At 37.7% G+C, this 24543-nt stretch overlaps 1 protein-coding gene across 8 annotated transcripts in view; it reads right to left on the reverse strand.

Moving 5' to 3' along the window:
- mast2 (microtubule associated serine/threonine kinase 2) overlaps positions 1 to 24543 on the reverse strand; it is a 199709-nt gene that overhangs the window by 69337 nt on the left and 105829 nt on the right. For 7 of the 8 annotated variants that reach the window (XM_062978356.1, XM_062978350.1, XM_062978349.1 and 4 more), the window contains one exon: positions 4234 to 4325. In XM_062978356.1, coding sequence (XP_062834426.1) covers positions 4234 to 4325 — 92 coding nt within the window. Of the gene's footprint in view, positions 1 to 4233; positions 4326 to 17223; positions 17643 to 24543 lie in introns of those variants that run through there. The other variant, XM_062978353.1, reaches the window with a different exon arrangement.

Genomic DNA, 24543 nt, shown 5'->3' on the forward strand with positions numbered 1-24543 from the left:
GAGGATGGATCCCCAGGTGTGCACGGTGTTGGGAGTGGGCAGGTTGATAGGGATTCTGATGAAGAATTAGGCACGCCCGACCCACGAGCTTTAGCTGTGTGGAGTTCTGATTCGGATTAAGGATTTGGGATACCTGCTCTTTGGGCGTTGGTGTTTGGAAACCCAGGGAAAATTGGGATAAATTGGGAATGTTTAGTCACTTTACTTTGCATGTGGCAATGTGTTGCTGGGCGCCACTAGGACTCTGATTACTGCATTCTGATTACTATTTCTAGCTGCTGATACTATCTGGCTTGGCTCTCGCTGTGTCTTATCGTGGACCTGGTTTGGATGACTGCACCCTCTTCGGACTTTGGATTGAATTTGACCTGGCTTCTGTCTACGCCCTCTGACTGACGACTACTCCCGACTTCTGACTACTGGTTTGCCTTTCGGAATTTGCTGCTGCCTCCTGACCTGACCTTGGATTCTCCTGACGACGGCTATTCATCATCCCTTTGAAGCTTTTGGCTTTATCTGCACCGTGGAAGCAGTTTATTGCTCTTCTAGTTAGTTTGTTTTCAAGCCAGTTTGCTGTTTTTCTTTTGGGAACTGTCCCTTTAAATACGCAGAGCCGGCTGTCTGTTTTCAGAAACGGTTTGAAGCCAAAAGAGACTTTTGCACTTTCAGTTATATTCTGCAGCTTCTGGAAGGTTTCAAGCCTTCGTTTATTTTGCATATTTTCTTGCAGTCAACTCTATTTGTTCTCCAAAGCTGAATTGAAGCGTCTTTTAGTTTTTATTGAATGCCAGCATGGGAAAATAGTGTGGCTTGTTTTTGAGTTATTTTTGTCCAAACTACTCTTGAAACACTGATAAGTGAAGTGTTTCAAGGATACTTTCTGTGTTTATGTTATTTTTGGCTTATCTTCGGAATAAACTCTGTTTTGTTTGTTAACTGACGTCTGACTCTTGACAATTTAGTTATCTGCTATATTGTCTCTCCACCCATCCATCACTCTTCTCTCTCTTTCCTGCTCACTCTTTCTCTCCCTCTTTCTGACACACACACACACAGAATCTCCTAATCCTCTAACTAATGCAGGAAGTATTTTCCACACAGAACACAGATATATAAATGCAACCTGTCTTTGGGTGAAAGGCTATGATTAAGATAAGGGTTTGAAGAAATATGAACATTTTCTAGTGAGTTATCAAATCTCCTCAAGCTCAATGCCAATGTTTGACATATGCATACAGGTGGAAAGAATAATGCCATGGATGTAATGCCAATCATCTTAAGAACTTCCAGGCACTCTTCATGATTCATTTGATCATCAGTCCCTCAAATCCTATTAGTATCAAACCAGGTATCACATGTGCTACAAAATACATAATGTGAATTTCAAATACTGTAACAAGAATAATGTTCGGTAATATTATGAATGAAGAAAAATGAAAACATAAAATTAAGATCAAGCTAATCTACTATGACTAATTAGGACAACAGCCATTTTATTGTCTCTTAAACAATATGAAATAGTACCATATTATTGGACACTTCAACCAGTTATATTTAACAAAAATATGTACACCTATTTAAGAAGAACAATGACACTGGGGAAAATACTAGTTCAGAAGATAATCTTTGAAAGGTTCAATAGATTATCATTCACTATCTGCATCAGGAAAAAAATAGTATGTCCTTACTGAGGATGTCAGTTTGTGGCTGTGCCTGTATCTGGAGCAACATTCAAGAAACAATCTTCCTCAAACATAATCCATAACAGCATAGCATAGAGCAGGGGTCCCCAAACTAAGGCCCGTGGGCCGGATGCGGCCCTCCAAGATCATTTACCTGGCCCCCGCCCTCAGTTTTATAATATAATATTGTATACACATATAATATTGATGGTTATATTATAATGTAATACAATATAATACTAATAATAATGCCATCGTCGTCGTCTCACTCGTTCAGTCGTTTTCGACTCTTCGTGACCTCATGGACCAGTCAATATAATAATATTAATTATATATTATATATTACATGTAATATTACTAATAATATTACAATATAGTGTTTAGTTCAATATAGTAATATATAATGCTAATATTGTTCTATGCTAACAATATAATATATTGTATGTACATATAAATTGTAAGCCGCTCTGAGTCCTCTTTGGGGTGAGAAGGGCAGGATATAAATGTAGTAAATAAATAAATAATAAATACATAAATTTTTGACTTAGACTCGACCAAAATCTGAAATGACTTGAAGGCACACAACAACAACAATCCTAATTAATTTGACTATCTCGTTGGCCAGAAGCAGGTCCACACTTCCCATTGAAATCCTGACCTGTTTGTGTTGGTTAAAATTGTTTTTATTTTTAAATATTTTATTTTTCTTTCATTGTTGTTGTTGTTGTTGTTGTTGTTGCACTACAAATAAGACATATGCAGTATGCATAGGAATTTGTTTGTATTTTTTTTCAAATGATAATTCGGCCCCTCAAAAGTCTGAAGGATTGTTGACCGGCCCTCTGCTTTAAAAGTTTGAGGACCCCTGGCATAGAGCATACACATTTCTAAATAAATATGTATTTCCCAATCTTTCTCAATAGCATCTTTTTCCTACACTAAATGTCCAAGGAATAAAAATAGCACTGTAATTAGGTAGCTGTGAGTTTTCCTGGCTGCATGGCCATGTTCCATAAGCACTGTAATTGCTACATTTTTGTTTTGGAGATTGGGCATTGAAGCTGCTGATGGGATGTAGTTTATTTGCCCAAAAGTTTATGAGCCATTTATTATAGTGGTTCCAGGTGCAATTTTTTAAAATTAAGATTTAGCCATCCAGCCCAAGGGAAATATGGATTGAGAAGACTAAGGCCCCTTCTACACTACCATATAAAATCCAGATTATCTACTTTGATCATCTTGATTATATGGCAGTGTAGAAGGGGCCTAAGAGAACTTAATGACTAAGGAGAATCCTTTGAAGAGAATACATTGATGAGAGCTGTCTTCAAACTTGAAACTTATCCTGATTTGAAAAAGCTATTCATTAGCACCTATCAAGTTAAGTCTTACTTACTGTGATATTCTCCTTTTTATTCCGGGTCATAGTTAGTCATTTAACTGATATAACAGTATGCAGAAACATACATACCAACCAGTTAGCTTAAATACTGCTTCCAAGGAAATAGTTACTAATATGTCAGCTGATATTGCTTGCAAGATTTTAAGGACATTTTTTAAAAGTTCAGCTACAGAATCCCATTTTTAGCTGTCGATTCTGAAATATCAATGCTAATTTTGCAAAAGAATGCACAGAACCATTGAAATGCTCTTTGGAGTACTTCAGTAGCTCTTAAATGAGAAAAGCAGGTGGCTCTTTCTAACTAAATAGACAACCATTTTACCCAAAACATTCCCTCTGTTTTGAGGATACAAGGCCATCCAATATGAAGAAACCTTTGAACAGAATGCATTGTATCATTTCAATCTAAAAAAAACCCATCAATTTCTACTGTTTTCAGCATTTACCTAAATTCTATTCATACTTCTTGGCAGTATTATTATAATATCTGGAGTTCCACAGCTTGACTCGATCAATGCCAAAGTTTAGCAAAAGCTATTAGAGCCGTCTGGGTAAACGTCTCCCAAAAGGATGGCATAACTTTTACTTTACATTACCACAAGAGTATGCAAAGTATAGCTTCAGGCAGAATGCAACCCCCAGAGTCATTTTTTTGTGGTAAAAACGGCTTCTTGTTGTTAAAAATACCTCTCTTTATAACAGAAGTGTATATTATTAGTAGTAGTAGTAGTAGTAGTAGTAGTAGTAGTAGTATTTGTATGCCACATTTGATTGAGACCTAAAGCAGCTCAAAACTTTCAATACTATGCAATTAAAAGTGCATACAGAGTATCAATTGGACTTTCCTGATCTTCCAGGCCAAATGTGTTTTAACAGGATTCCGGAGAAAGCAGCAAAATATAAACGTTCATTATCTGGGCAAGAAGCAAAACTGAAGGTGACAAATATTAAATATGATTTTTGCACAAAAAAGACTTTTTTAAAAGGACTGCAGTTAAGAACTAGGGTTTGCCAAAATTAAAAACACAATGATTCTTATGTTTTCCCTCAATTCAATTCCAAATAACAAGTTCATTTCAGATGTCCAGTATAATGAAAATAACAGCAGCTCTTTATAAAGATTTGCTAATTTATTATGTTTTCCATTACCTGCATGTCCATGGAGTGGTGAATGTGGCCGTGGAAGTGTTGGAGATGTGCTGGAAGTTACAATCAAGCTCTTTCTATTACTGGTCCGACAGCTGAAATAAAAGTAAAGAATAAGAGACATTTTTAACAGAGACAGATGTATGTTACAGCATTCAAGGCATGTTTGCATTTGTGTGGAAGATCTATCTATGTTGTTTCCAGATATAAAAACACAAATAATATGTCAAAACATTTCTGTCCTATATTACATGCAGTATTTGAGTGAAGAGGTTTCATAGAGTTTACTAATTTTATTTGCTAAGCAGTTTGCTGCTCTTCACACTGTGCTGCTACAGTTTCAGCGCTACAGATGTCTCAAAACTATGTAAAATAAACCAGTAACATCTAACAGACATAGAGTGTGACTCTGACTCCAGAATGCAGGAGGCAGAGGACCTCTCTGCTTAGCTCATGATCCACGGTTTGGATGACTAAGTGAACTGTATTAAATAAAAAGAGTAGTGGAACAAGAGGAATACTTGAATTAACCACTCATCCACCAGAATAGTTGAAACTGAATAATCATTAATGATGGTTAATGATTTTCTTGAGTAATGCTGAGTACTAGAGTTAGCCTTAGAATAAAAACATCCAGAGACACAGGAAATCAATGATGATTGTTGGGGTTTTCATTTGTTTTACATGTGTTTATCCCAGCATCACTTTTATAGAGCTACTAGCTTGGGGTGCCGGCGGTGCCCGGGTTATTAGTAGACGGCATTGAGTTGTTTGGGGATGTGAGGAAATATCACTTAAGTTTGGTGCAGATCCGTCATCAGCTGGGTTCAGTGCTGTCTGTATAAGGGTGAACTACAACTACCAGAGCCAAAGGAGAATCACCCCGAAACCCTGCCTGTATGCTCAGTTGGACATGATGAGGCAGTGTGCCAAGTTTGGTCCAGATCCGAAGTCGGCTGGGTTCAGTGCTAACTATATAAGGGTGAACTACAACTCCCAGAGCCAAAGGAGAATCACCCCGAAACCCTGCCTGTATGCTCAGTTGGACATGATGAGGCAGTGTGCCAAGTTTGGTCCAGATCCGAAGTTGGCTGGGTTCAGTGCTGTCTATATAAGGGTGAAGTACAACTCCCAGAGCCAAAGGACCTAGCAACCCGAAAGATAGTTGCATCTATCAAGTAGGAAATAAGGTACCAGTTATAAAATGGGGAGGCAAATTTAACTCATTTATGATGTTGGAATGAGGAAGTGCCATCACAGTGGATGATCTCTCGGTTCTATGTGTATATGTATATAATGTGATCCGCCCTGAGTCCCCTTCGGGGTGAGAAGGGTGGAATATAAATACTGTAAATAAATAAATAAATAAATAAATAATGTTGCCTTAGTGCCTGATGTTGCCTGGGTTCATTTGGTAAGGATATATTTTAGAAATAGGCATTGTTGGATTTTGGATTTAAGAATAAAGCTATTAGAAAATGCATAACCATATAAACAGAACCATTTATATATATATAAACAGATCACATTATATACATATAGAGCAAACATTCAATGCCCATATACACACAGAACCGAGACAGAGACAGACGCAGAGACAATTTAACCTTCTCCTGAGGGAATGTTCGATTCTGGCCACAGGGGGGAACAGCTGCTTCATCATCCACTGTGATGGCACTTCCTCATTCCAACGTCATAAATTAGTTAAATTTGCCTCCCCACTTTATAAGTGGTACCTTATTTCCTACTTGATGTGGTGCTACTTCCATCAGCCCAAGATCAACCTATTTACGTACTGCCTCCTGACCTTGTTGAAGGAGAGTGCTGTATCCAAAAGACACAGGCAAAAGCTGCTCTGTTTGGAACAGGGAAAATGGCCGCCTCTTTTGCGGCCTAGCACAATGGAGCCAGGCTGCAAGGCCTGAAACATGTTAGCAAAATGATCAAAGGCGGCTTGGATTGGGGCTTTGGGGGCTAGAAGTGTTCATAAGCATATCATGAAAAAGATAATAACAATGTTCTCTGCTGTCTTTTGAAGAAAGTAGGGCCTTACAAAGAAGTTGAAAGCTGAGGCTAGATGGTGTCCCCTTTTGGGCCTAGCGGCATGGGGCCAGCCTGGAAGGCCTTAAACATGTCAGCAGAGGGCCAAAGGGAGCCATCTGTTGTCAGTGGGTTCATGGATCGTAGGGGTCATGTGTGTCAAGTTTGGTCCAGGTCCGGCCTTCCTGGTGGTCCCAGTGGTGTTTTTTATTACCAAAGTGTAGGCCAAATGCTGTTAACTCTCCCAAAGCTAGCATCGTTCTGAGGAGATAAGTAGGCCGAACGAAGCCAGTTGGTAGTAGTTTTTCCCTCAGCGATCCCAGTGGCCTGTGAAAGTGGCGGCCAATCAGAGCTGGCCCATATTCCGGCCGGCCAATCAAAACGCGAGCACATATTCCGCCAGGCCAATCAAAACGCTGATACATACTCCGATTTCACTTTTATTATATATATAGATAAGGTTTTCAGACAAAGAGATAGAAAAGTGTTACATCAGGTCAGCATTTGCTTTTGTTTTGGAACATCCCTCCATTTGAAAATTATTTTTTATACTGTTGTCTTTTTCATATTCATATTTATGATTGCCTAGTGAAAGACAAAAGGAGTAAGAGATAATAGGAAATGAATAGCAATGAGTTTTTATTCCAGGTTTGCAAATAAATGTTCTTATTATCTATAGCAGAATGTGTTTTTTTTCCTTTCTCTATATATTGTTCTTTCTTCTCCATTGAACTCTGTTTCATATTTTGAAACAGAATTACTTTTCTCTTTTGAACTCCAAGTACTTCTGGTCAACATATTATTTCAAACCTGTGTTGTGATCCTTGCAAATTTCAATATTTTCTGCTTGTGTCATATTGATAACGAAAGTTCGTTGAAGTTTCAAAAACAAGTAATGTAATACATTCTGTGAGAAAATACAATGATATAGTAAGTATTGTGTGTATCATATCTTTTGAATTAGTGTTAGTATGATTTTATTAGTGAAGCCAGAAAAAAAATAAAAACAAATTTAGTTTGTTTCTAGATCATAACATATTGTTATACATCTATCCTATTTGCCTTTGATAGATGATGCCTCTCCCAATGAGCCATCAAACACAGTATGAATGAGAGAAAAATAACCAGAATTCTGTCCACAAAATGAATGTCCTATACATTATGAGCTGTATATTAAATAAGGTATTCCTTACTAATTTGGTGAAAATCCATCTAGCCATTTACCCATTATGCAAACACACAGAAACTTAATTGTGCATTTATATCTAATATTTTCAAAATCTTTGAATTGATGTGCCTCACTATTCCATATGAATGAAAAAATTGAGTGTCCCACAGACTTTTCAAAATAGAATTTCATGTACACCATGTATAGCCTATATTTTAAGTCAGACCAAGGCCCTCCAGATTTCATGAAAATCCAAAAGAGAAAGGAGGGGGTGGGAAGCGTGTCCCACGCAAAGTGTTTCTTCAGTGAATTTTGTATATAACATAAAGCCAGTATCTTAAGTCAGACCAGTCTAAAGATACAGTCCAAATTTAGTAACAATTACACCATTTTCACATCAAGCAATAAACATAAAAACTGATAGAAAAACACTATTGTTTATATAAGTAAGTTCATTCTTGTTCAGTAGATAAGCAAGAGCACCTTATGCAGCAGTAAACTGAGCTATCTATAATCTGAAGTAATCTTAACATGCTTAATTCAGTACCTGTGTTTACTTGAGTCTAATGTGCCATCACATTTAACGCACACCTCAATTTTCAAAATGCTGAAATCAAAAAGAGGATTTGCTGCCTAATGTAATGCACAGCAGCAAAAATTGCATTTGTTGTAATTTAGAACACCAAAGTTTCCAGCAATGAAAAATAATACCTTGGGATGCATCTATGCTGTAGTAGAATGAATCAATTTTAATTGCCTTTGTTTAATGCTATGGAATCATGGGGGCTGCAATTTTACAAGGTCTTGAGCCTTCTCCGCCAAAGAATGCTGATGCTTCACCAAATTTCAGGATGGCACAGCACTGAGCCATGGCAATTAAATTAGAGGTGATATCCCACAAAATAAGAGTTCCTGGAGCAGATTCCCTTTTTGTTTTCAATCAGCACTAAGATTAGTGTATTACTCAAATCTAATGCACACCTTAATTTTGGCGAGACAATTTAGTCTAAAAAGGTGAGTATTACATTCAGGTAAATAGGGTATGCGAGATGATCTTTTCAAAGTAAGATTATTACACAAAGTATTAGGTTTCAGCACTGTGTGATTACCTCCTAGGGCAGTTCTACACAAACACTTTAACGAAGTCTGAAGTCGGCTCAAGGGAAAGATGTCCACAAAATGTACAACCATAATGCATATTGCAACATGTATTGAGCCAGCACTCCAAAAAAACTAAACAGAAAGTTCAAAATAAATCTGAAGTTGATCAGAGTATATCCAATGCAGGGCTTGAAACTAGGACTGAAAAATGTGGAGAGCTTGCCATGACACACTTAATGCTGAAGCTCTCTAAAAATGCCAAAACACAGGAAACCATTACTCCCCTGGGAGAAGAAACCACACATTCCCATGAAACTCTTGCTTTCCACCCCTTTGTTCTCACTTCTTGTGCCCTGCCACAGTCTGGTTCTGATCCCAAATGGACATGGATATACACATCAGTGCATCTCAGTGGGCCAATTAAGAAAAATGAATTTTCCGGCAGCTATCTAGCCACAATTACTGCAATTCCTGGGTTCGGTTCCAATCCACAATCAGCAAATATTGTGGACACTATCTTAGTCTTGAACCAGTTCCTGGGGTGTTTGTGTAGATACTGACAGAGAAACCTGTTTCTTTAATCCACTTTCAAACTGTCTGTGTAGAACCATCCTCAGTTTACTGTATACATTCACAAAGTATGGCCAGCTTAATGTGTTGCATGAAACCCTGCAGAATGAAGTTGCAAAGCTAGATAGGAGCAGCAAAGCACAGACAAGGAAGAAGAAGACTGATGTTAACCTCAAATAGTTGTGCCATTTGACAGTGGTCCAAAATTCAGTTTGCTGAATATAAAATGGAGCATTTTTAATTAATCAAATGTGAATTTTAATGGATAACTCTCACAATGAGAGCTGCTAGCACAAAATTGTCAAATATATACATCCTCTAATGACCTTTCAATACACACTATCAATCCCCATCACTTTTATCTTTCCTATGGAAAGGAAAAGAAAAGGATGACAGAGGAAGCTGTACACATGATGCATTTTACCTGCTTTTCTTTCAGCTGTGCATATACTTCCCTGAGTTGGGAGGCAGAAAAGCCTCCCTCAATTTATTTGTTACCTACTGTGAAATACATAACTCACCTTCAGATCAGAAACAATGTTGAAAGCTAACCAAGACATACTGTAGAAAAGCTACAAACTGATATTCCATATATTGCTGCACTGTTAACCATGCAATCAAGTAAGTAAAAATAGCATGTGTTACGTGTGCTTATGAGTTCCCAATGCATTCTTTGAGCTCAACACTGTGGAACACCGGCCTCAGATATTGTAACAAGATACCATGGCTCAGCTCTTTTTCAGCACTGGGTTACTAAGGTAAGGTATGAGAAATGTATAGGCAGAAGGAAAAGCCAATATGCACATGTTGTAATATGGGATAATGTTACCTCCAATATTTTCAAGCTAAGAACTTCTTCTTTACCAGAGCACATTTCACTACCCATTTCAGCTATACTTTTATTACTTGTCTCCCATATTTAGAAAATGAGTAAGCAACTGTGGGTGGGAAATTTTTGACCCCACTATCTCTACATTTTAAGGATTGGAAAGCATCTAGATTAGTAAAAACAATTACCAATCACCTCAACATTAAAAATGGGGGAGGTCCTTCCAGAAAGGCTTCAGTGAATACAAAAGCAGGAGAGGCAGAGAAGGTACTTTCTCCACCCGTGATTTAAAACATAATGACTTTACGGGTACCTAGTTGCTATTTTCAGGGGGGAAACTGTGATGTTTAAAATCACTCCAGACAGCTACCTTTAATGAGCCTGTCTTTGGTTTAAAATCAAATATTTAAAAATTGCCAACATCTCTTATCTCAAGGCTCTCTAAATCAGCAGCAAGCTGACTGCACTAGCTGCTAATGGTAGCTATACATATCTGATCAACATAGTTTCAACAACATATGGCATAATGTTTAAAATTTGATCAGTAGGGATCCATTTTCTCTTCTTCACTTTACTAACAATTTCCTCCAAATTCCTGGGAAACAATTTATAATAGAGAAGGACCTTGATGTAGAGGACAATATATACCTATCTCAGATATCCACTGACATGTGTCAGTGGACACACATGTAGGGGAATATCAGGACTATCATGTCCTGTTCTGTTTACTGGGGAGGAAGTGAGATGATATAGCCATGTAACAATTAGAGACCAGAACACAATTTCTTTATAAACTCATCACTGGACAGACAGCATTGCCAAGCCCCTAAGGTGAATGAATTGTTTAAGATAAACATCTCCCATTAGTAATTTTATGAACTACTGCAACTCTTAGGCCAGATCTATCTTAATGTTAAACATAGACATTTTCTTTATGAGAAATAGCTTGGAGATGAAAACAAATATATTTTTTAAAAAATTCTTCCCTATGCTGCAAAATACTCAAGTCTAAAATTGACATGTTAATGAAAAGTACCAGCTGCACAGCAACATTAACTAGATATGGAAGTTATAGCTTTAATTATAGTAATTTAGAGATGGAAGCAATTTTGCAAGCAATCGTAACACTGACAACAGGAATAATTAAGTCCTTTAAAATAGATAACAAGCAAGCAAGCATCCGGAATAAAATTGTCTCCATTTTCAGAAACATTATAAGAAAATATCTGCCCTGAAACAAATGAAATTCTTTGTTTTTCCCAAAGTTATACATTTGATATTATCCATAACGCTGTGTCTCTCAGGCACATATACGCACACACACAGAGTGTGCTGTGTACATTTTATTAATCTTTCTTCCATATTGTGAGCAAAGTGATACACTATTAAATATATACATTCAGTGACACCATGGAATTTACCACTAATTAAAACCTATCTGAACTGAAACCTAATGAGCTTAAGGAAACATGAAAAATCATTTCCATTTATTCATGCCTTCACTGTGATTGTGCAATTTTGCTGCAGATGTATTATGTTTGAAGAAAGTATTCTAATTTAAGGTGTCTTTGCTGTATAATTATTGGATAATTATTGTCATTTGGCTTTTAGGCATTGCTATGTTTTTGATCAGCATATAGATTTGGCCAGCATAAATCAATTAACAATTTAGGAATACTTCATTCACTGTAATAATCTAACAATATAAGAAGAGTCCTACTGCAATATTCACATGTAGTTGGGCAATGGTTCTCAATCTCACTTCTCAAATCTTCCTTTAAATCATGCATAATTTCATAATTTCTATCATATTACCCGTAGTTATGAAATAACCATCAGTGCTTCTGCCTTTCCTTGGGAGAAAGTTCCTTCTTGTTTCTCATTTTCTAGCTCTTTGGTGTTGGATTATCAGCATCTAGGACATTTCTAAGTTGCCACTCTTGGAAATTCAGTTCTAAGTGTCCACAGAACTCTATAGTCATAGAGGTAATTACCCACTAGACTTCACGGAGACCCACGAGTTACAAACATTCGAGTTACAAACAATTCACAGTTAAGAGTGAGGGTGACAAGTGAGAGAAATCTACCCCTAGGAAGGGAAATTCACTCCTGGAAGAGTTATCATGTGTAGAAGGTGTCTCTGCTGAAGCTTTATCTCCAATCCTTGTTTCCACAACAAGCCAATGCTTTTAAAATCCAATGATCACAGGGACTGAAAGTGAGGTGAAATCCTCTGAACAGGGGCAGACAGCAAAAGAAACACCACAGGGATATTAACCCTTCTATATGCTATACAAAACTTATATATATATATGGCTCAAATTACACTTAAAATGTACCTATTCCAACCTACAAACAAATTCAACTTAAGAACAAACCTACAGAAACTATCTTGTTTGTAATTTGGGGTCTGCCTGTATTATATTTACTTAGCCTGACCATTTCAACTGAAAGCATTACCAATCATGGCAAATAACAGACTGAATATCAACGTGCAATTAAAGTGTACTGGCAGCACACTTAAATATCCACATTTCATCTTAAATGTCCACACTTCAATATTTCTCCATCTTTTCTTTCCATTCTTGTTAAGAATAGCTAGTCAACAAACTAACTTAGAAAAATTAAATAAGGGACTATTATGATATAGATCATTCTTCTTTTGTAATTTGCTGACACCAGTCCTTAGAATTATCCATGCATGAAGAATACTTGGGCATACACTATATATCCAAAACATCCAATTCTAATCGTAGCCCCCATTTTAACTGAATTTCTAATCTTCCAAGATATCAACTTGTTATACAGTATTAACAATGTTTATAACACAGCCAAATGTCTCCTCTTTGAGTTTTTAAGACAAACTTTTTTTTTATTTATTTAAAAATTGCCTGTTTGTCCAAAAATGGAGCAATCCCTACAATTTAAAAAGCATTCAAAAATCTTTAGAATTTAAGAAAAAAATTCCCTAATTCTATATAGTTCCTACATAATGGCAAATTATTCCTTATAACAGAGGAGAGGAAAGGCACCAAGAAGCTCCTTTGTCTCTTTACATTTACATATAACCACCACTCTACCTGAGCACTGTGTTCCCCAACAGTCATCTGCCTCTTTTCTTTTATTTATTGCAGAAGTAGCCTTAGAAACATACTATTGTGCAAATATATCCAGAATATCTCAGCAATCTGAATTCTAAAATAACTGGAGGAAATGTGCATCTGATTTCAACAGCAGAAAACTAGAAGATAGTGGTTTACTATGCATGTGATCATCTTGATAAAAAGTACACTACATGTACATGTACTACACCAGTTAAAAATTGCTGGAAGGTATATAAAATTGGGAAAAATACTGAAATAATATCACTATTACTGAAGACAACACAAATTGAATTTTTAATATTACTGATTTCTCAATAAAAGTGATAGATTGGAAGCAGGATAAAGTCAAAAAGAAAAGATGATGAAGAATGGCATGCTGACTTCAATCTACTTCATAATTACCTATTTTTCAAGATATTATTTTTTTTTAAACAGACCCTAGTGCACAAAATTAATAAACGCAAACATCCCCTCACTTACTAGATTTTAAGGCATTATACTTTGCCCCATTTTCAACCAAAACGTTCTTTAAAATTGACTGAAATATGCATGACTATACCAATTATTCATACAAAGGTGGCAATACACTGAGCTGACAATGAAATAATATATTCAGATTTCTCTAGAATGCTAATGCATAAGTGCAACTTAAATTATATGCAAAAACTAACTGAACAAAACAGAATTCTGCATGCAAAGCCTTTCATAGTACACTTTTATAAGATAAATATCAATCTCCTACCTGAAATCGTGTTTCCACATGGGAGAGAGATTTTACTGGACACCAGATCCATCAAACAAGATACAACAAACAGAGGAAAGCCACAAGAAAGATCAGGATTACTTATTAATTATTTTTTAACTGCAGGCTAACTACAATCCTGAACAAAATCCTTCCTTCTTGTTTTGGTTGAAACTGGGATAAGGAATATTTAGATCAATGCATCTCAGGCTATCAAGAATGGAGAACTGGCAATAATTGTCTTCCAATGAGGCAGGGTTGAACCCTAATATCATGGGATATAGCTATTGCTTTTTTTTTCCTGGCACACTGCCAGGGAGTGGCAGCAAATACCTCAGGGATCAGAACCAGACCAGGAGCCATTACTCTTAATGATGACTTGCCACCCAAATATTTTAGTTTTACCTTGATTCCCAGCATACCACTTAATCCTCATATGGATCATCATTTGACCTGGATTCCAAACTTCATTTTAAAATGAAGAGATGGGAATCTAAGCTGTTAATATGGCACTACACAAGAAGCAATGGAGGAGTACACCACAGAGATATAATGTGAGGGAGCAGGCAGGAGGAGTATAAATAGTAGAACCTGAGAAAGTCAGTACTAGTAGTGTATCCTGAGAAGGGCGGGGTGTGAAATAAGGGAGTAGAAGGGAAGGGAAAGGAGGAAGTAAGAGAGTTGCAGTGGTAGGGTGCAAGAAATGAGAGAGGTAGACCTCATAAAAGGCAAAGGAAGAAACAAGCAGAAACGGAAGCATAGCTGAAGTATGAAGTGACTCCAGGAAGAGAAAAGAATGGAGTTGGAGCAAGTAAGAAGCTCAGCAATGAACTCAAGGCAGCAGCAGTAGAGCTTCCCCATGAACAGAGGAACAAGGAGAATTTACTGCTCTTTTACTGTGTTCTTTGTGAACACTCACAATCCCAAAACATCCCCACAACGTTCCCATCACCTATCTTGTGTGATGGGTCAGTTTTACTTCTGTGCCAGTCTGCCAACAGTAAAGTGACATGATCTTCTCCTTTCCCACTCGTCTCTCACTATTTTCAAACTGCCTGTTTTTGATTTATTTAAACTTTCTTAGTTATATTTGCCATTTTTTCTTTGTTAACTATTGCTGAAACTGCAAAATTGCTATTAAAAATTACAAAGCAGCAGAAGTGCGGGAAGGTGGGATTATAAGGATGTGCAGAATTACAATAGCAGGACCACAAATGGCCAAATCATCATAATTGCGCAAATTAAGAGGAGTGTGATAACAGACACATTCCAGGATTGGAACTTTTGTTATCTATAATCATTTTACTGCCATAGAATGGTGGGTTCATGTGATAAAATCCATCGTTCGGCATTACTTGTAACCTCAGAATTATTTGAATGATTCTGAACTAGCTAGGATTCATAAGTGAATTTCAATGCCAAACCCTATTTAAAACTGAATTCTAATCCTAGCTTGTTTAGAAAGACTTAGCCACAATTTCCTCTTCCATGAAAACAGGGAAATAAAGAACAATGCTTAAGTGCTGACATGCAATTTGTTTCTCTGCTTACACAAACTAACTTGTATGCACCCCTACTCATACATACTAAGGCCTATTATACCAAAATTTTGGCTGCTCACCATCAGAGATATAACTAGTATTGCATGTGTTCATGAGTTACAGTTTTCAAGATGACAGAAGACTGCACTAGATTGTTGGGGAAATGTCCTTCTACAACAAATAACTTTATTTTGTGACATTTGGATTCATAATGATATAACATTTATTTCGCTGTAAAATCATTGTCTGTTGTAGGATCACACCTTAACTACTGGTTGGAAAATGCATTACATGTAATATAATCACTTTAGAGTTTGGAAACTCAATACTTTGCAAGATAATTTCCCAAGTGTTTTTCATCCATTCATTCCCTATTAGGGGGGTAATATAAAATATGGAAGTATGCCAAAATCATTATCAGAAACAACAGCCCTAGCAAATTTATTTCATGTCATATTATGCTAGAGCTTATTTGATACAAAAAGATAAGAGAATATGGTTTCTATATTGAAATAAATGATTTATATCATTTTGACATTGATATTGGTTGAGCAGCAGACAGAGAATGGGGAGGGGATATTTTTGTCAACAAGGTGCACCAGGTCCTTTAAAGCTATATCATACTAGGATCTGAATTTCTTTCACAGACATATCAAAGCTTACAATTCACAGACTAAATTCTTAACAATGTATGGTTTTTGTTTTTTAAAATTATTATGTCTGGATGCTGTCATTTTTCTTGTAGTGCCCCTGCAGTGCTCACATCCTGTTGGCTTCACAGCAAACACAGTCAAGTTGGTTGCAACCTACATACTAAAAACTCATAGAAGGGGAATGATATGAATGGTCCTGTACTCTTGAACTTGAAAAGGGATATTCTTTTTATTTGTTTTTCTTGGTATCAGACAACAGGCCAAGTGGTTTTAAGGCAACAATATTTAATAGCTACTGGTGAATATTTAGAATAATTTATTCAAACCAAAGATCTAAAATCTTATGACAAGTTTGGAACCATTTTGTATTTAGACCAAATAATTATTATTATTTTACAGTTGTTGCAGGCCCCCAATGTAGTCACTAAACATACGTTTTGGATCAATGGTCAAACAAAAGTTCAATGTGAAACACCTCCAAAGCTTTTACCAAGTGAGTTCAATGCATTGTGGCTCTTTTCACCATTAGTGAAAAGGCTAAAGAACGCTAAACTGCTATCTCATCAAGATTAATGAAAAAGTGTGATGGTCCTTACTAAAACATTTTGTAACCATTAATTGTATCCTGTTGCTTCTTAAACAATTTAAGCATGTAAGTAGTACAATTTTAACATGATATACTTGCTCATACTCGCAACCATTTGCATGAATTCATAACCATTTCCTAACTCTTCACACAGGCATCATTACACTTTAAATCCACAGGAAAATGTACGAACCACCAAATTATCAAGCTAATTAACTCACTTAAATGACATATTTAAGTCCCTATTTTGACAAAATGGTAGCACATATGTTAAATAGCTTGAAGCTCTGCATTAAAATGAACTATGAGATGTTATTACAAACTACAACAAGTCATTTTGAAATAGAGATTACACCACCTCTCAAATTTAACAGAGGGCTAGCATCCTAGCTGTTGATTAACCAGAAGAGGAGGGGTATATCATCTATTTATAGATGTCCATATTATCTTACAAAAGAGAAAACTACACCTTCATTTATCTTGTGTTTTTTTAAGATAAAAATATTCAAACAGTTTTGTACAATTTTAATACACATAATTAAAAACATCTGTCTATCCAACCATATTTCTATTCCATGAGCTTTGATCTCTCTCAACCACACGGAACAAACAGATCAAGAAAACATTCTAAGATTTGCTTTTTAAAATTCTTTGATTACCTTTTGGATCGCCTCAACATGCTTGTTTCTGGCAGCGAGAAATTGGAAAGCACTGTCCAGAAGGAGTCAGACATGATCTTTGTAAGCGTTCATTGCCAGGAAAAACACTGCACATGAGCAATAAATAAGGGACCAAGAAAATCAGCGACAGAGCCAATGCAAATTCCCCATAGACCTTGCAGGCTGTTCCATTAATGCAAGCGAGACAAGTAGGCAGGCAGGCAAGCTGGCAAACTGCTGCTGTATTCAGTGTCTCTTCTCTCTATTGATTTCATCTATGACTGCCTTTCTGTCTCTCTCTACCTAGAAAGGCGTTCACAGAATGACACGCAGTTTCCCAAAGAAAACCTAATAGCGTGGCTAGTATTTTGTTTTAAAAATCATTTCATTCAGGCTTGCTATTTATTCCTTTTGTTTAAAGCATGGGTGGAGGATATTTGGATCACCAGATATTTTGGACTTCTGCTCCCAGAATCCTTTGCCATTAGTTATGCTGGATTGGGCTAATGGGAGCTGAAGTCCAAAGTATCTTGAAGGCAAGATTGACCACTGCTGTTAAGAGAAGATATTAGACAAGGTCAAATGTCTCACCATAAAACCTGACCCTTTGCTTCCCATGTGCATCTGAAATAAATTATATTAAACCTTCTTAAGCTCATATCATTTTTTGTTATGCTTTGCATCCTTTTGTTCATCACCTTACCAATAGTAGCATTTGTATTATTTATGTATATAATAGGTACATAATAGAAGAGGAACGTAGGATACAAATAAATATTATTATAATAAATTCCTATAATTAAATTAATGCACTTCTAAAAGCAGTCTGAAACTAACTCCCAGTATACAACCCAACATTACAAATAAAACAGAATTAATTGCATTTAAAACTATAAGATAAAAATTTTAAAAAATGTACACCATAAAATGCAATCTTAAAAAATGACAAAGATTACTCCACAATAATAAAAAAACACTCTCTACAACCTAGAACAAGCACTACAGAAGCAACCGACAAAATTCAAGTGATACGGAGTGTCCAAATGAGTGGGAAAATAAGAGGTTTTTCCATGGCACACACACACACACACCCCCAATGATAACATCAACATGAAAAAGAAATGTATTGGAGAAGCAAGCCAAGAAATAAGGAACTGTCACAGAAAAGAGCTATTTTTGAAGCTCCCAATCTTAGCTTCTTTCAGAAAAGCACAGAAACAATTATCTCTGATGTAGGCCTCAGGTGCAAGACAGGAAGGTCCCAAAACATGTAAGGCTTTATAGGCTTAAAACCAACACTGTGTATTTGTCCCAGTAATTAACTGGCAACTGGGTTGTTGTGCGTTTTTCGGGCTGTATGGCCATGTTCCAGAAGCATTCTCTGGAATGCTTCTGGAACATGGCCATAACAGCCTGAAAAACACACAATAACCCTGTGAAAGCCATGAAAGCCTTCAATAACTGACAACTAATAAAAACTGGACTTATATATTCACGTTGTAAAATTTACACTTTCAAGTTGTTTCCAGTTTATAGCAACCCTAAGGTATCCATATAATGGGATTTTCTTGACAAGACCTGTTCACGGAGGATAAGGACACAAGTTATGGTCTCGTGGAATCCTGGACCAATACTCAAACCACTGGTTCATATTCACAATACAATCAGCCCTCCATATTAGCAGGTTCTCCATTTACAGGTTCAAACAACCACAGATCTAACTACCCTCTCAACTTGTTCTTTGACACTAGAGAACAAAAGATGTGCATTAACAAGGAAAAGCCAGGAACATGGTGGCATGGCTCTTGTCACTTCTGTGTTGACTTTGAAGTGACCACAACTGATGTAGCTGTAGCAGGGGTTCACTGAAATGCAAACTGGCTTGTGCCTAGTTTGTCAGCCATTTTATTCGTATTTTAGATATGGAACATTACAATTCTGATATCCATGAAGGGGGGAACTGGAGCCAATCCCCAGCAGATATGGAGGGCTGGCTGTACTTATTACTTATTACTATAAAAATGAATAATATAAATAAGTGTTCCCTCACTTATCGTGGGGGTTAAATTCCAGGACCACCCATGATAAGTGGAAATCCGCAAAGTAAGGACACTATATTTATTTTAATAAATATAGCATCCCTCCCTCTCTCTCTCCCTCCCTTCCTTTTTTAATCTCCATATTGCTCGAAGCCGCTCCCTCTTGTGCATTGAGGGAATATGTCGACTGCCGCTAGTGCGGCAAAAGGGGCTCCACCAGGCCGGCCCGCTGCCTCAGTTCAGGCTCAGTGGCCAAAGCCCCGGATGAGGGAGCAGAAAAGGAGGGGGAACATTGTCCAGGTCGAGGGAGTGAGAGCCACCACCAGCCTCAGGCCGGGCACAAAGAGAAGCCGCTGCTGTAGATCTGAGCAGGGTTTCTGTTCAGGCCATGGAGGGCGCCAGCTTGGCCTGGGCTTGAGGGGAGCACCCACTTGCCTGATGCCAGCCAGAGGTGGCTTTGGTGTGCCAGTTGAGCTTCCTCATCCAAGCACGGCTTGCTCCAAATTCTGGGGTGGCGGCGGGGATAGCACCATGTGCAGCGACGCCATCCCAACTGGGGCCCTCTGGGATCCAGTCAGGGCGGGGGAGGAAAGAGGCCCGCCACTTGGCCGGTGCGGGCCCTCGGAGCCAGACCCTCCTTTGCGGTGGTAATATTGTTCGATGAGGCGCAGGCCAGGCCTACTGGTGCTGCCTGCAGGCAGCTGAGGAGGACAGGACAGGCTGCGCATCTCAGCCGGGGCTTTTTGTGGGATGGAGGGCTGTATGGCCATGTCAGAGAAGCATACAAAACCCTCGCGAAACAGTGAGTCCACGAAAAGCGAGCCATGAAGTAGCGGGGGAACACTGTACTTCTAAGATGTCTAAGAAGTGAATCAAATGGCCAGCCAAGTCAAATGTGAGAAGCAAAGTTCTATACCGTAGGTCCACAAAAACGAAGAATGCTCTCACAGTAGAGAAATTGTACAGTGGGGTAGGGATTTTCTCTCTTCCCCATGCAGTTTTGAGTGATAGCATGAGCAGAAAGAATATAGTGTCATTTCTGGATTTGGTCATTCAAATTTGATTTGTCATTTTTTATGGTTGGCTTTTTTCTTTTTACAAATTTTGGCCACAAAATGGCCAATTTTTAATAAGGATTTGGGGAGCTGGGGATCTGAGAAAGGCATCAATGACAACAGTTCATATGCTGTGTGTGACACTTTCCTTTTTCCTACTCTAAAGGCTTGCCTAAGAAAGATCCCTGTTCAAATAATTGCTGTCTCTTCCATATATTCTGGAACTGATCCTATTCACAAAAAGCAGTTATCACCTCTCAGTCCCAGATGTCACTTGCTACACAAAGACATAGTTCTAACAGCAAGTGGTTGCCAAAATACACCGAAGATGTAGTCCACATCCTTAGCAAAACTAACAAACTAATCCAATAAAACTAAATTAGACAGCACTTGGACACTTCATGAGACAAATTTCTTAAAACAGAGGATCAAAGTTCTTATGAATGCAAGCAAATGTACTGTCAACTTGCCTAGCAAATAAGTAACAGCCGGCCACACATTTACCCTCTTCTTTTGAACTAGGGTGTAAGAGACCTCAAACCAACAGAAAATTTACTCTTTCAATTTGCATATGAAGAATGCACAGGAAACACATTTACTTCAATCCACTTTCATTACATTCCTTAATGCTGAAATGTACTGAAAATTCTCTGAGAAGCAGACTTTAGTGGCGCCATATAAATACATAAAACACCACAATAGTTTTAATAGGTGATAAGTATTTTATTTAAGTGAGTAACTGGGGATCCCTTAGCAGAATGTTAATATAATTTTTAAATGATGTTTTAATTCATAAGGTTGTATTATTTTCCTCTGGGCACAAATATGGAGATAGGTTTTAGAATGAAGACTTAACTCCGAGAAATCTGCAAATATATCAAGAGTATCTCCCCCTCCCAGCAGTAAAGCTACTCCTTTTTTGACTGTGTTCTTTATATAAAAGTTCAATAGCAGGTCTCATTTTCTCATAATGATATGTGAATTTTAGTAAAGAGAGGGATATAAATAGCCTATTATAGAGCTCAATTTACACATTTAAAGACTTCAACAGAATACTGGGAGGATTATTTTCCTGGTACATGTGAAATCATTGTTCACCTTACGAGTTTCTGCTGCAGAATTATTGTCATTATAAAAAGAGGGGAGGTGGATGAGAATATCCAACTCTCCAACAACCTATTAGCTGTAGTCACTACAAAACAAAAGATTACCGTATATACTCGAGTATAAGCCGACCTGAATATAAGCCGAGGCACCTAATTTTACCACAAAAAACTGGGAAAACTTATTGACTCGAGTATAAGCCGAGGGTGGGACAGTAACAGGCAAACAAATAATGCGTACATAAACAATGCAGGGCTAGATATAGATCTATCATTATATATACTAATTTCACATGTGTATTTCCCCCTGAAACCTTTGCAAATCCTCTCTCTATGTGCATTTCCTCTTGCAATATTTCCAAGCCCTATTTATGCGCATTTTCCCTCTGCACTTGCAAACATGTGAGGGTAAAATTCATATAAAATTCATATATAAAATTAATGTATACATATAGGAACAGATATACAGGTACAGTAGAGTCTCATTTATCCAACACTCGCTTATCCAACGTTCTGGATTATCCAACGCATTTTTGTAGTCAATGTTTTCAATATATCATGATATTTTGGTGTGAAATTCATAAATACAGTAATTACTATGTAGCACTGCTGCATATTGAAGTACTTTTTCTGCCAGATTTGTTGTATAACATGATGTTTTGGTGCTTAATTTGTAAAATCATAACCTAATTTGATGTTTAATAGGCTTCTCCTTAATCTCTCCTTATTATCCAACATATTCGCTTATCCAACGTTCTGCCGGCCCGTTTATGTTGGATAAGTGAGACTCTACTGTACATGGAAATCTCTAGATATCTATATTTACATAGGATTTGCAAAAACCTGTAAACATATGAGGGGAAAATTCATATATTAATGTATTGTAGGGGGAACGTCTATATAAATATTTAGAAGCTTTGGGGCATTCATTTACCCAAGGAAGAAATGCAAGCAAAGCCCCCCTAAAAACAACTTTGTCCTCTTTTCTCCTTTCCCACCTCTTTTCTTTCTCCCTTTTTCAAACTCTAAAGTAGCAAGAAAAGGCTTTTTAAAACTTCTCTCCCCCTCCCAAAAAAACCCACCCCATTTTTGTTTCCTTAGGAATAAAAAGAAATACACACCTTCTGTTGCTCTCTTTTCCTCCCTTTGGACTCAAATGTTCTTGCAATAATAGTAGTAGTAGTAATAGTAATAGTAATGAATCATGCAAATTTGAAAGAATTTATTTTTTCTACCCCTTCTACCCATGCAATCTGGCTTGCAATGGTTTCTCTCACATTCTCCTTTCGCTTTTGAAAACATTTGCTCCTTGTCTCTGTCTCTCTCTCTCTCAAAAAAAATAAGATAACCAGCCTGGGAGGAGAAGCAAAGAAGGGAGGTTTTGGAAAAGAAAATATACTGCAAAAGTGATATTATGTCATTGTTAAACATCTATATCTATTATCTATATCTATCTATATCTATCTATCTATCTATATCTATATCTATATATATAATAAAAGTCAATGTTTGTATGCGGCGGAGTATGTGCCAGCGTTTTGATTGGTTGGCCAGAATATGGGCCAGCGTTTTGATTGGCCTGGCGGAATATGGGCCAGCTTTCTGATTGGCCGGGCGGAATGTGCCAGCTTTCTGTTTGGCCGCCACTTTCACAGGCTACTGGGACCGCTGAGGAAAAAACGACTACCAGCAGGCTTCGTTCGGCCTACTCTGTCTCCTCAGAACGATGCGAGCTTTGGTACACTTAACAGCCTTCGGCCTACACTTTTGTAATCAAAAACACCACTGGCACCACCAGGAAGGCTGGACCTTGACCAAACTTGACACACATAACCCCTAGGACCCATGAACCCACTGACAACGGATCTGGACCAAATAGATCCAACATGGCCAACTGTGCATATTGATAATACAAAAACTTTGGGTGCTAGGAATTACAATTCACTCACACATTCACAGCATTCTGAATCCAACTAATGATGGAAAATAATTATGTTTTAATGCTTCCTTTTAAACAATGGTTGCGGGTATGTTTATGAAAACTTCTACCCCCTCACCTCACCTCCTTCAGCGCTTCTACTGACATGTCTCAGCCTTTGCAGGCTGCTAGGCCCTGCTAAGCCCCAAAGGAGGGGGCCATCTTGCCTCCTCAAGATTGATCCAAAAATGGCAGCTTCTGCCTGCCTCATTGCCAGAACTGTCCTGTACAAGGTAAGACAGTTCTTTCCACAACAGACTGAAGAGAAAAATTCACTATCTTTTTAATCTTTGCTGTCATTATGAAATCTTTAATTCCCACCCACCACTGGGCCCCCCTGGCCCCTCTGCTGACATGTTTAAGGCCTTCCAGGCTGGCCCCACGCTGCTAGGCCCAAAAGGGGACGCCATCTTGCCTCAGCTTTCAACTTCTTTGTAAGGCCCTACTTTCTTCAAAAGACAGCAGAGAACATCTTTTTATCTTTTTAACGATGCCTTTTCATGCGTAGCCCCCAAAGCCCCAATCCAAGCCTCCTTTGATCATTTTGCTAACACATTTCAGGCCTTACAGGCTGGCTCCATTCTGCTAGACCGCAAAAGAGTCGGCCATCTTCCCTGTTTACCATGGTTCCAAACAGGGCAGCTTTTGCCTGGGTCTTTTGGATACAGCACTCTCCTTCAACAAGGTAAGGCGGCAAGTACATAAATAGGTTGATCTTGGGCTGATGGAAGTAGCACCACATCAAGTAGGAAATAAGGTACCACTTATAAAGTGGGGAGTCAAATTTAACTAATTTACGACGTTGGAATGAGGAAGTGCCGTCACAGTGGATGATGAAGCAGCTGCTCCCCCCTGTGGCCAGAATCGAACATCCCCTCAGGAGAAGGTTAAATTGCCTCTGTGTCTCTTTCTGTCTCGGTTCTGTGTGTACATGGGCATTGAATGTTTGCCCTATATGTATATAATGTGATCTGTTTATATATACAGTAGAGTCTCACTTATCCAACACTCGCTTATCCAATGTTCTGGATTATCCAACGCATTTTTGTAGTCAATGTTTTCAATACATCATGATATTTTGGTGCTAAATTCGTAAATACAATAATTACTACGCAGCATTACTGCATATTGAACTACTTTTTCTG

Source organism: Anolis carolinensis, chromosome 4 (assembly GCF_035594765.1).
Source record: "Anolis carolinensis isolate JA03-04 chromosome 4, rAnoCar3.1.pri, whole genome shotgun sequence".
Lineage (NCBI taxonomy): Eukaryota > Metazoa > Chordata > Lepidosauria > Squamata > Dactyloidae > Anolis > Anolis carolinensis.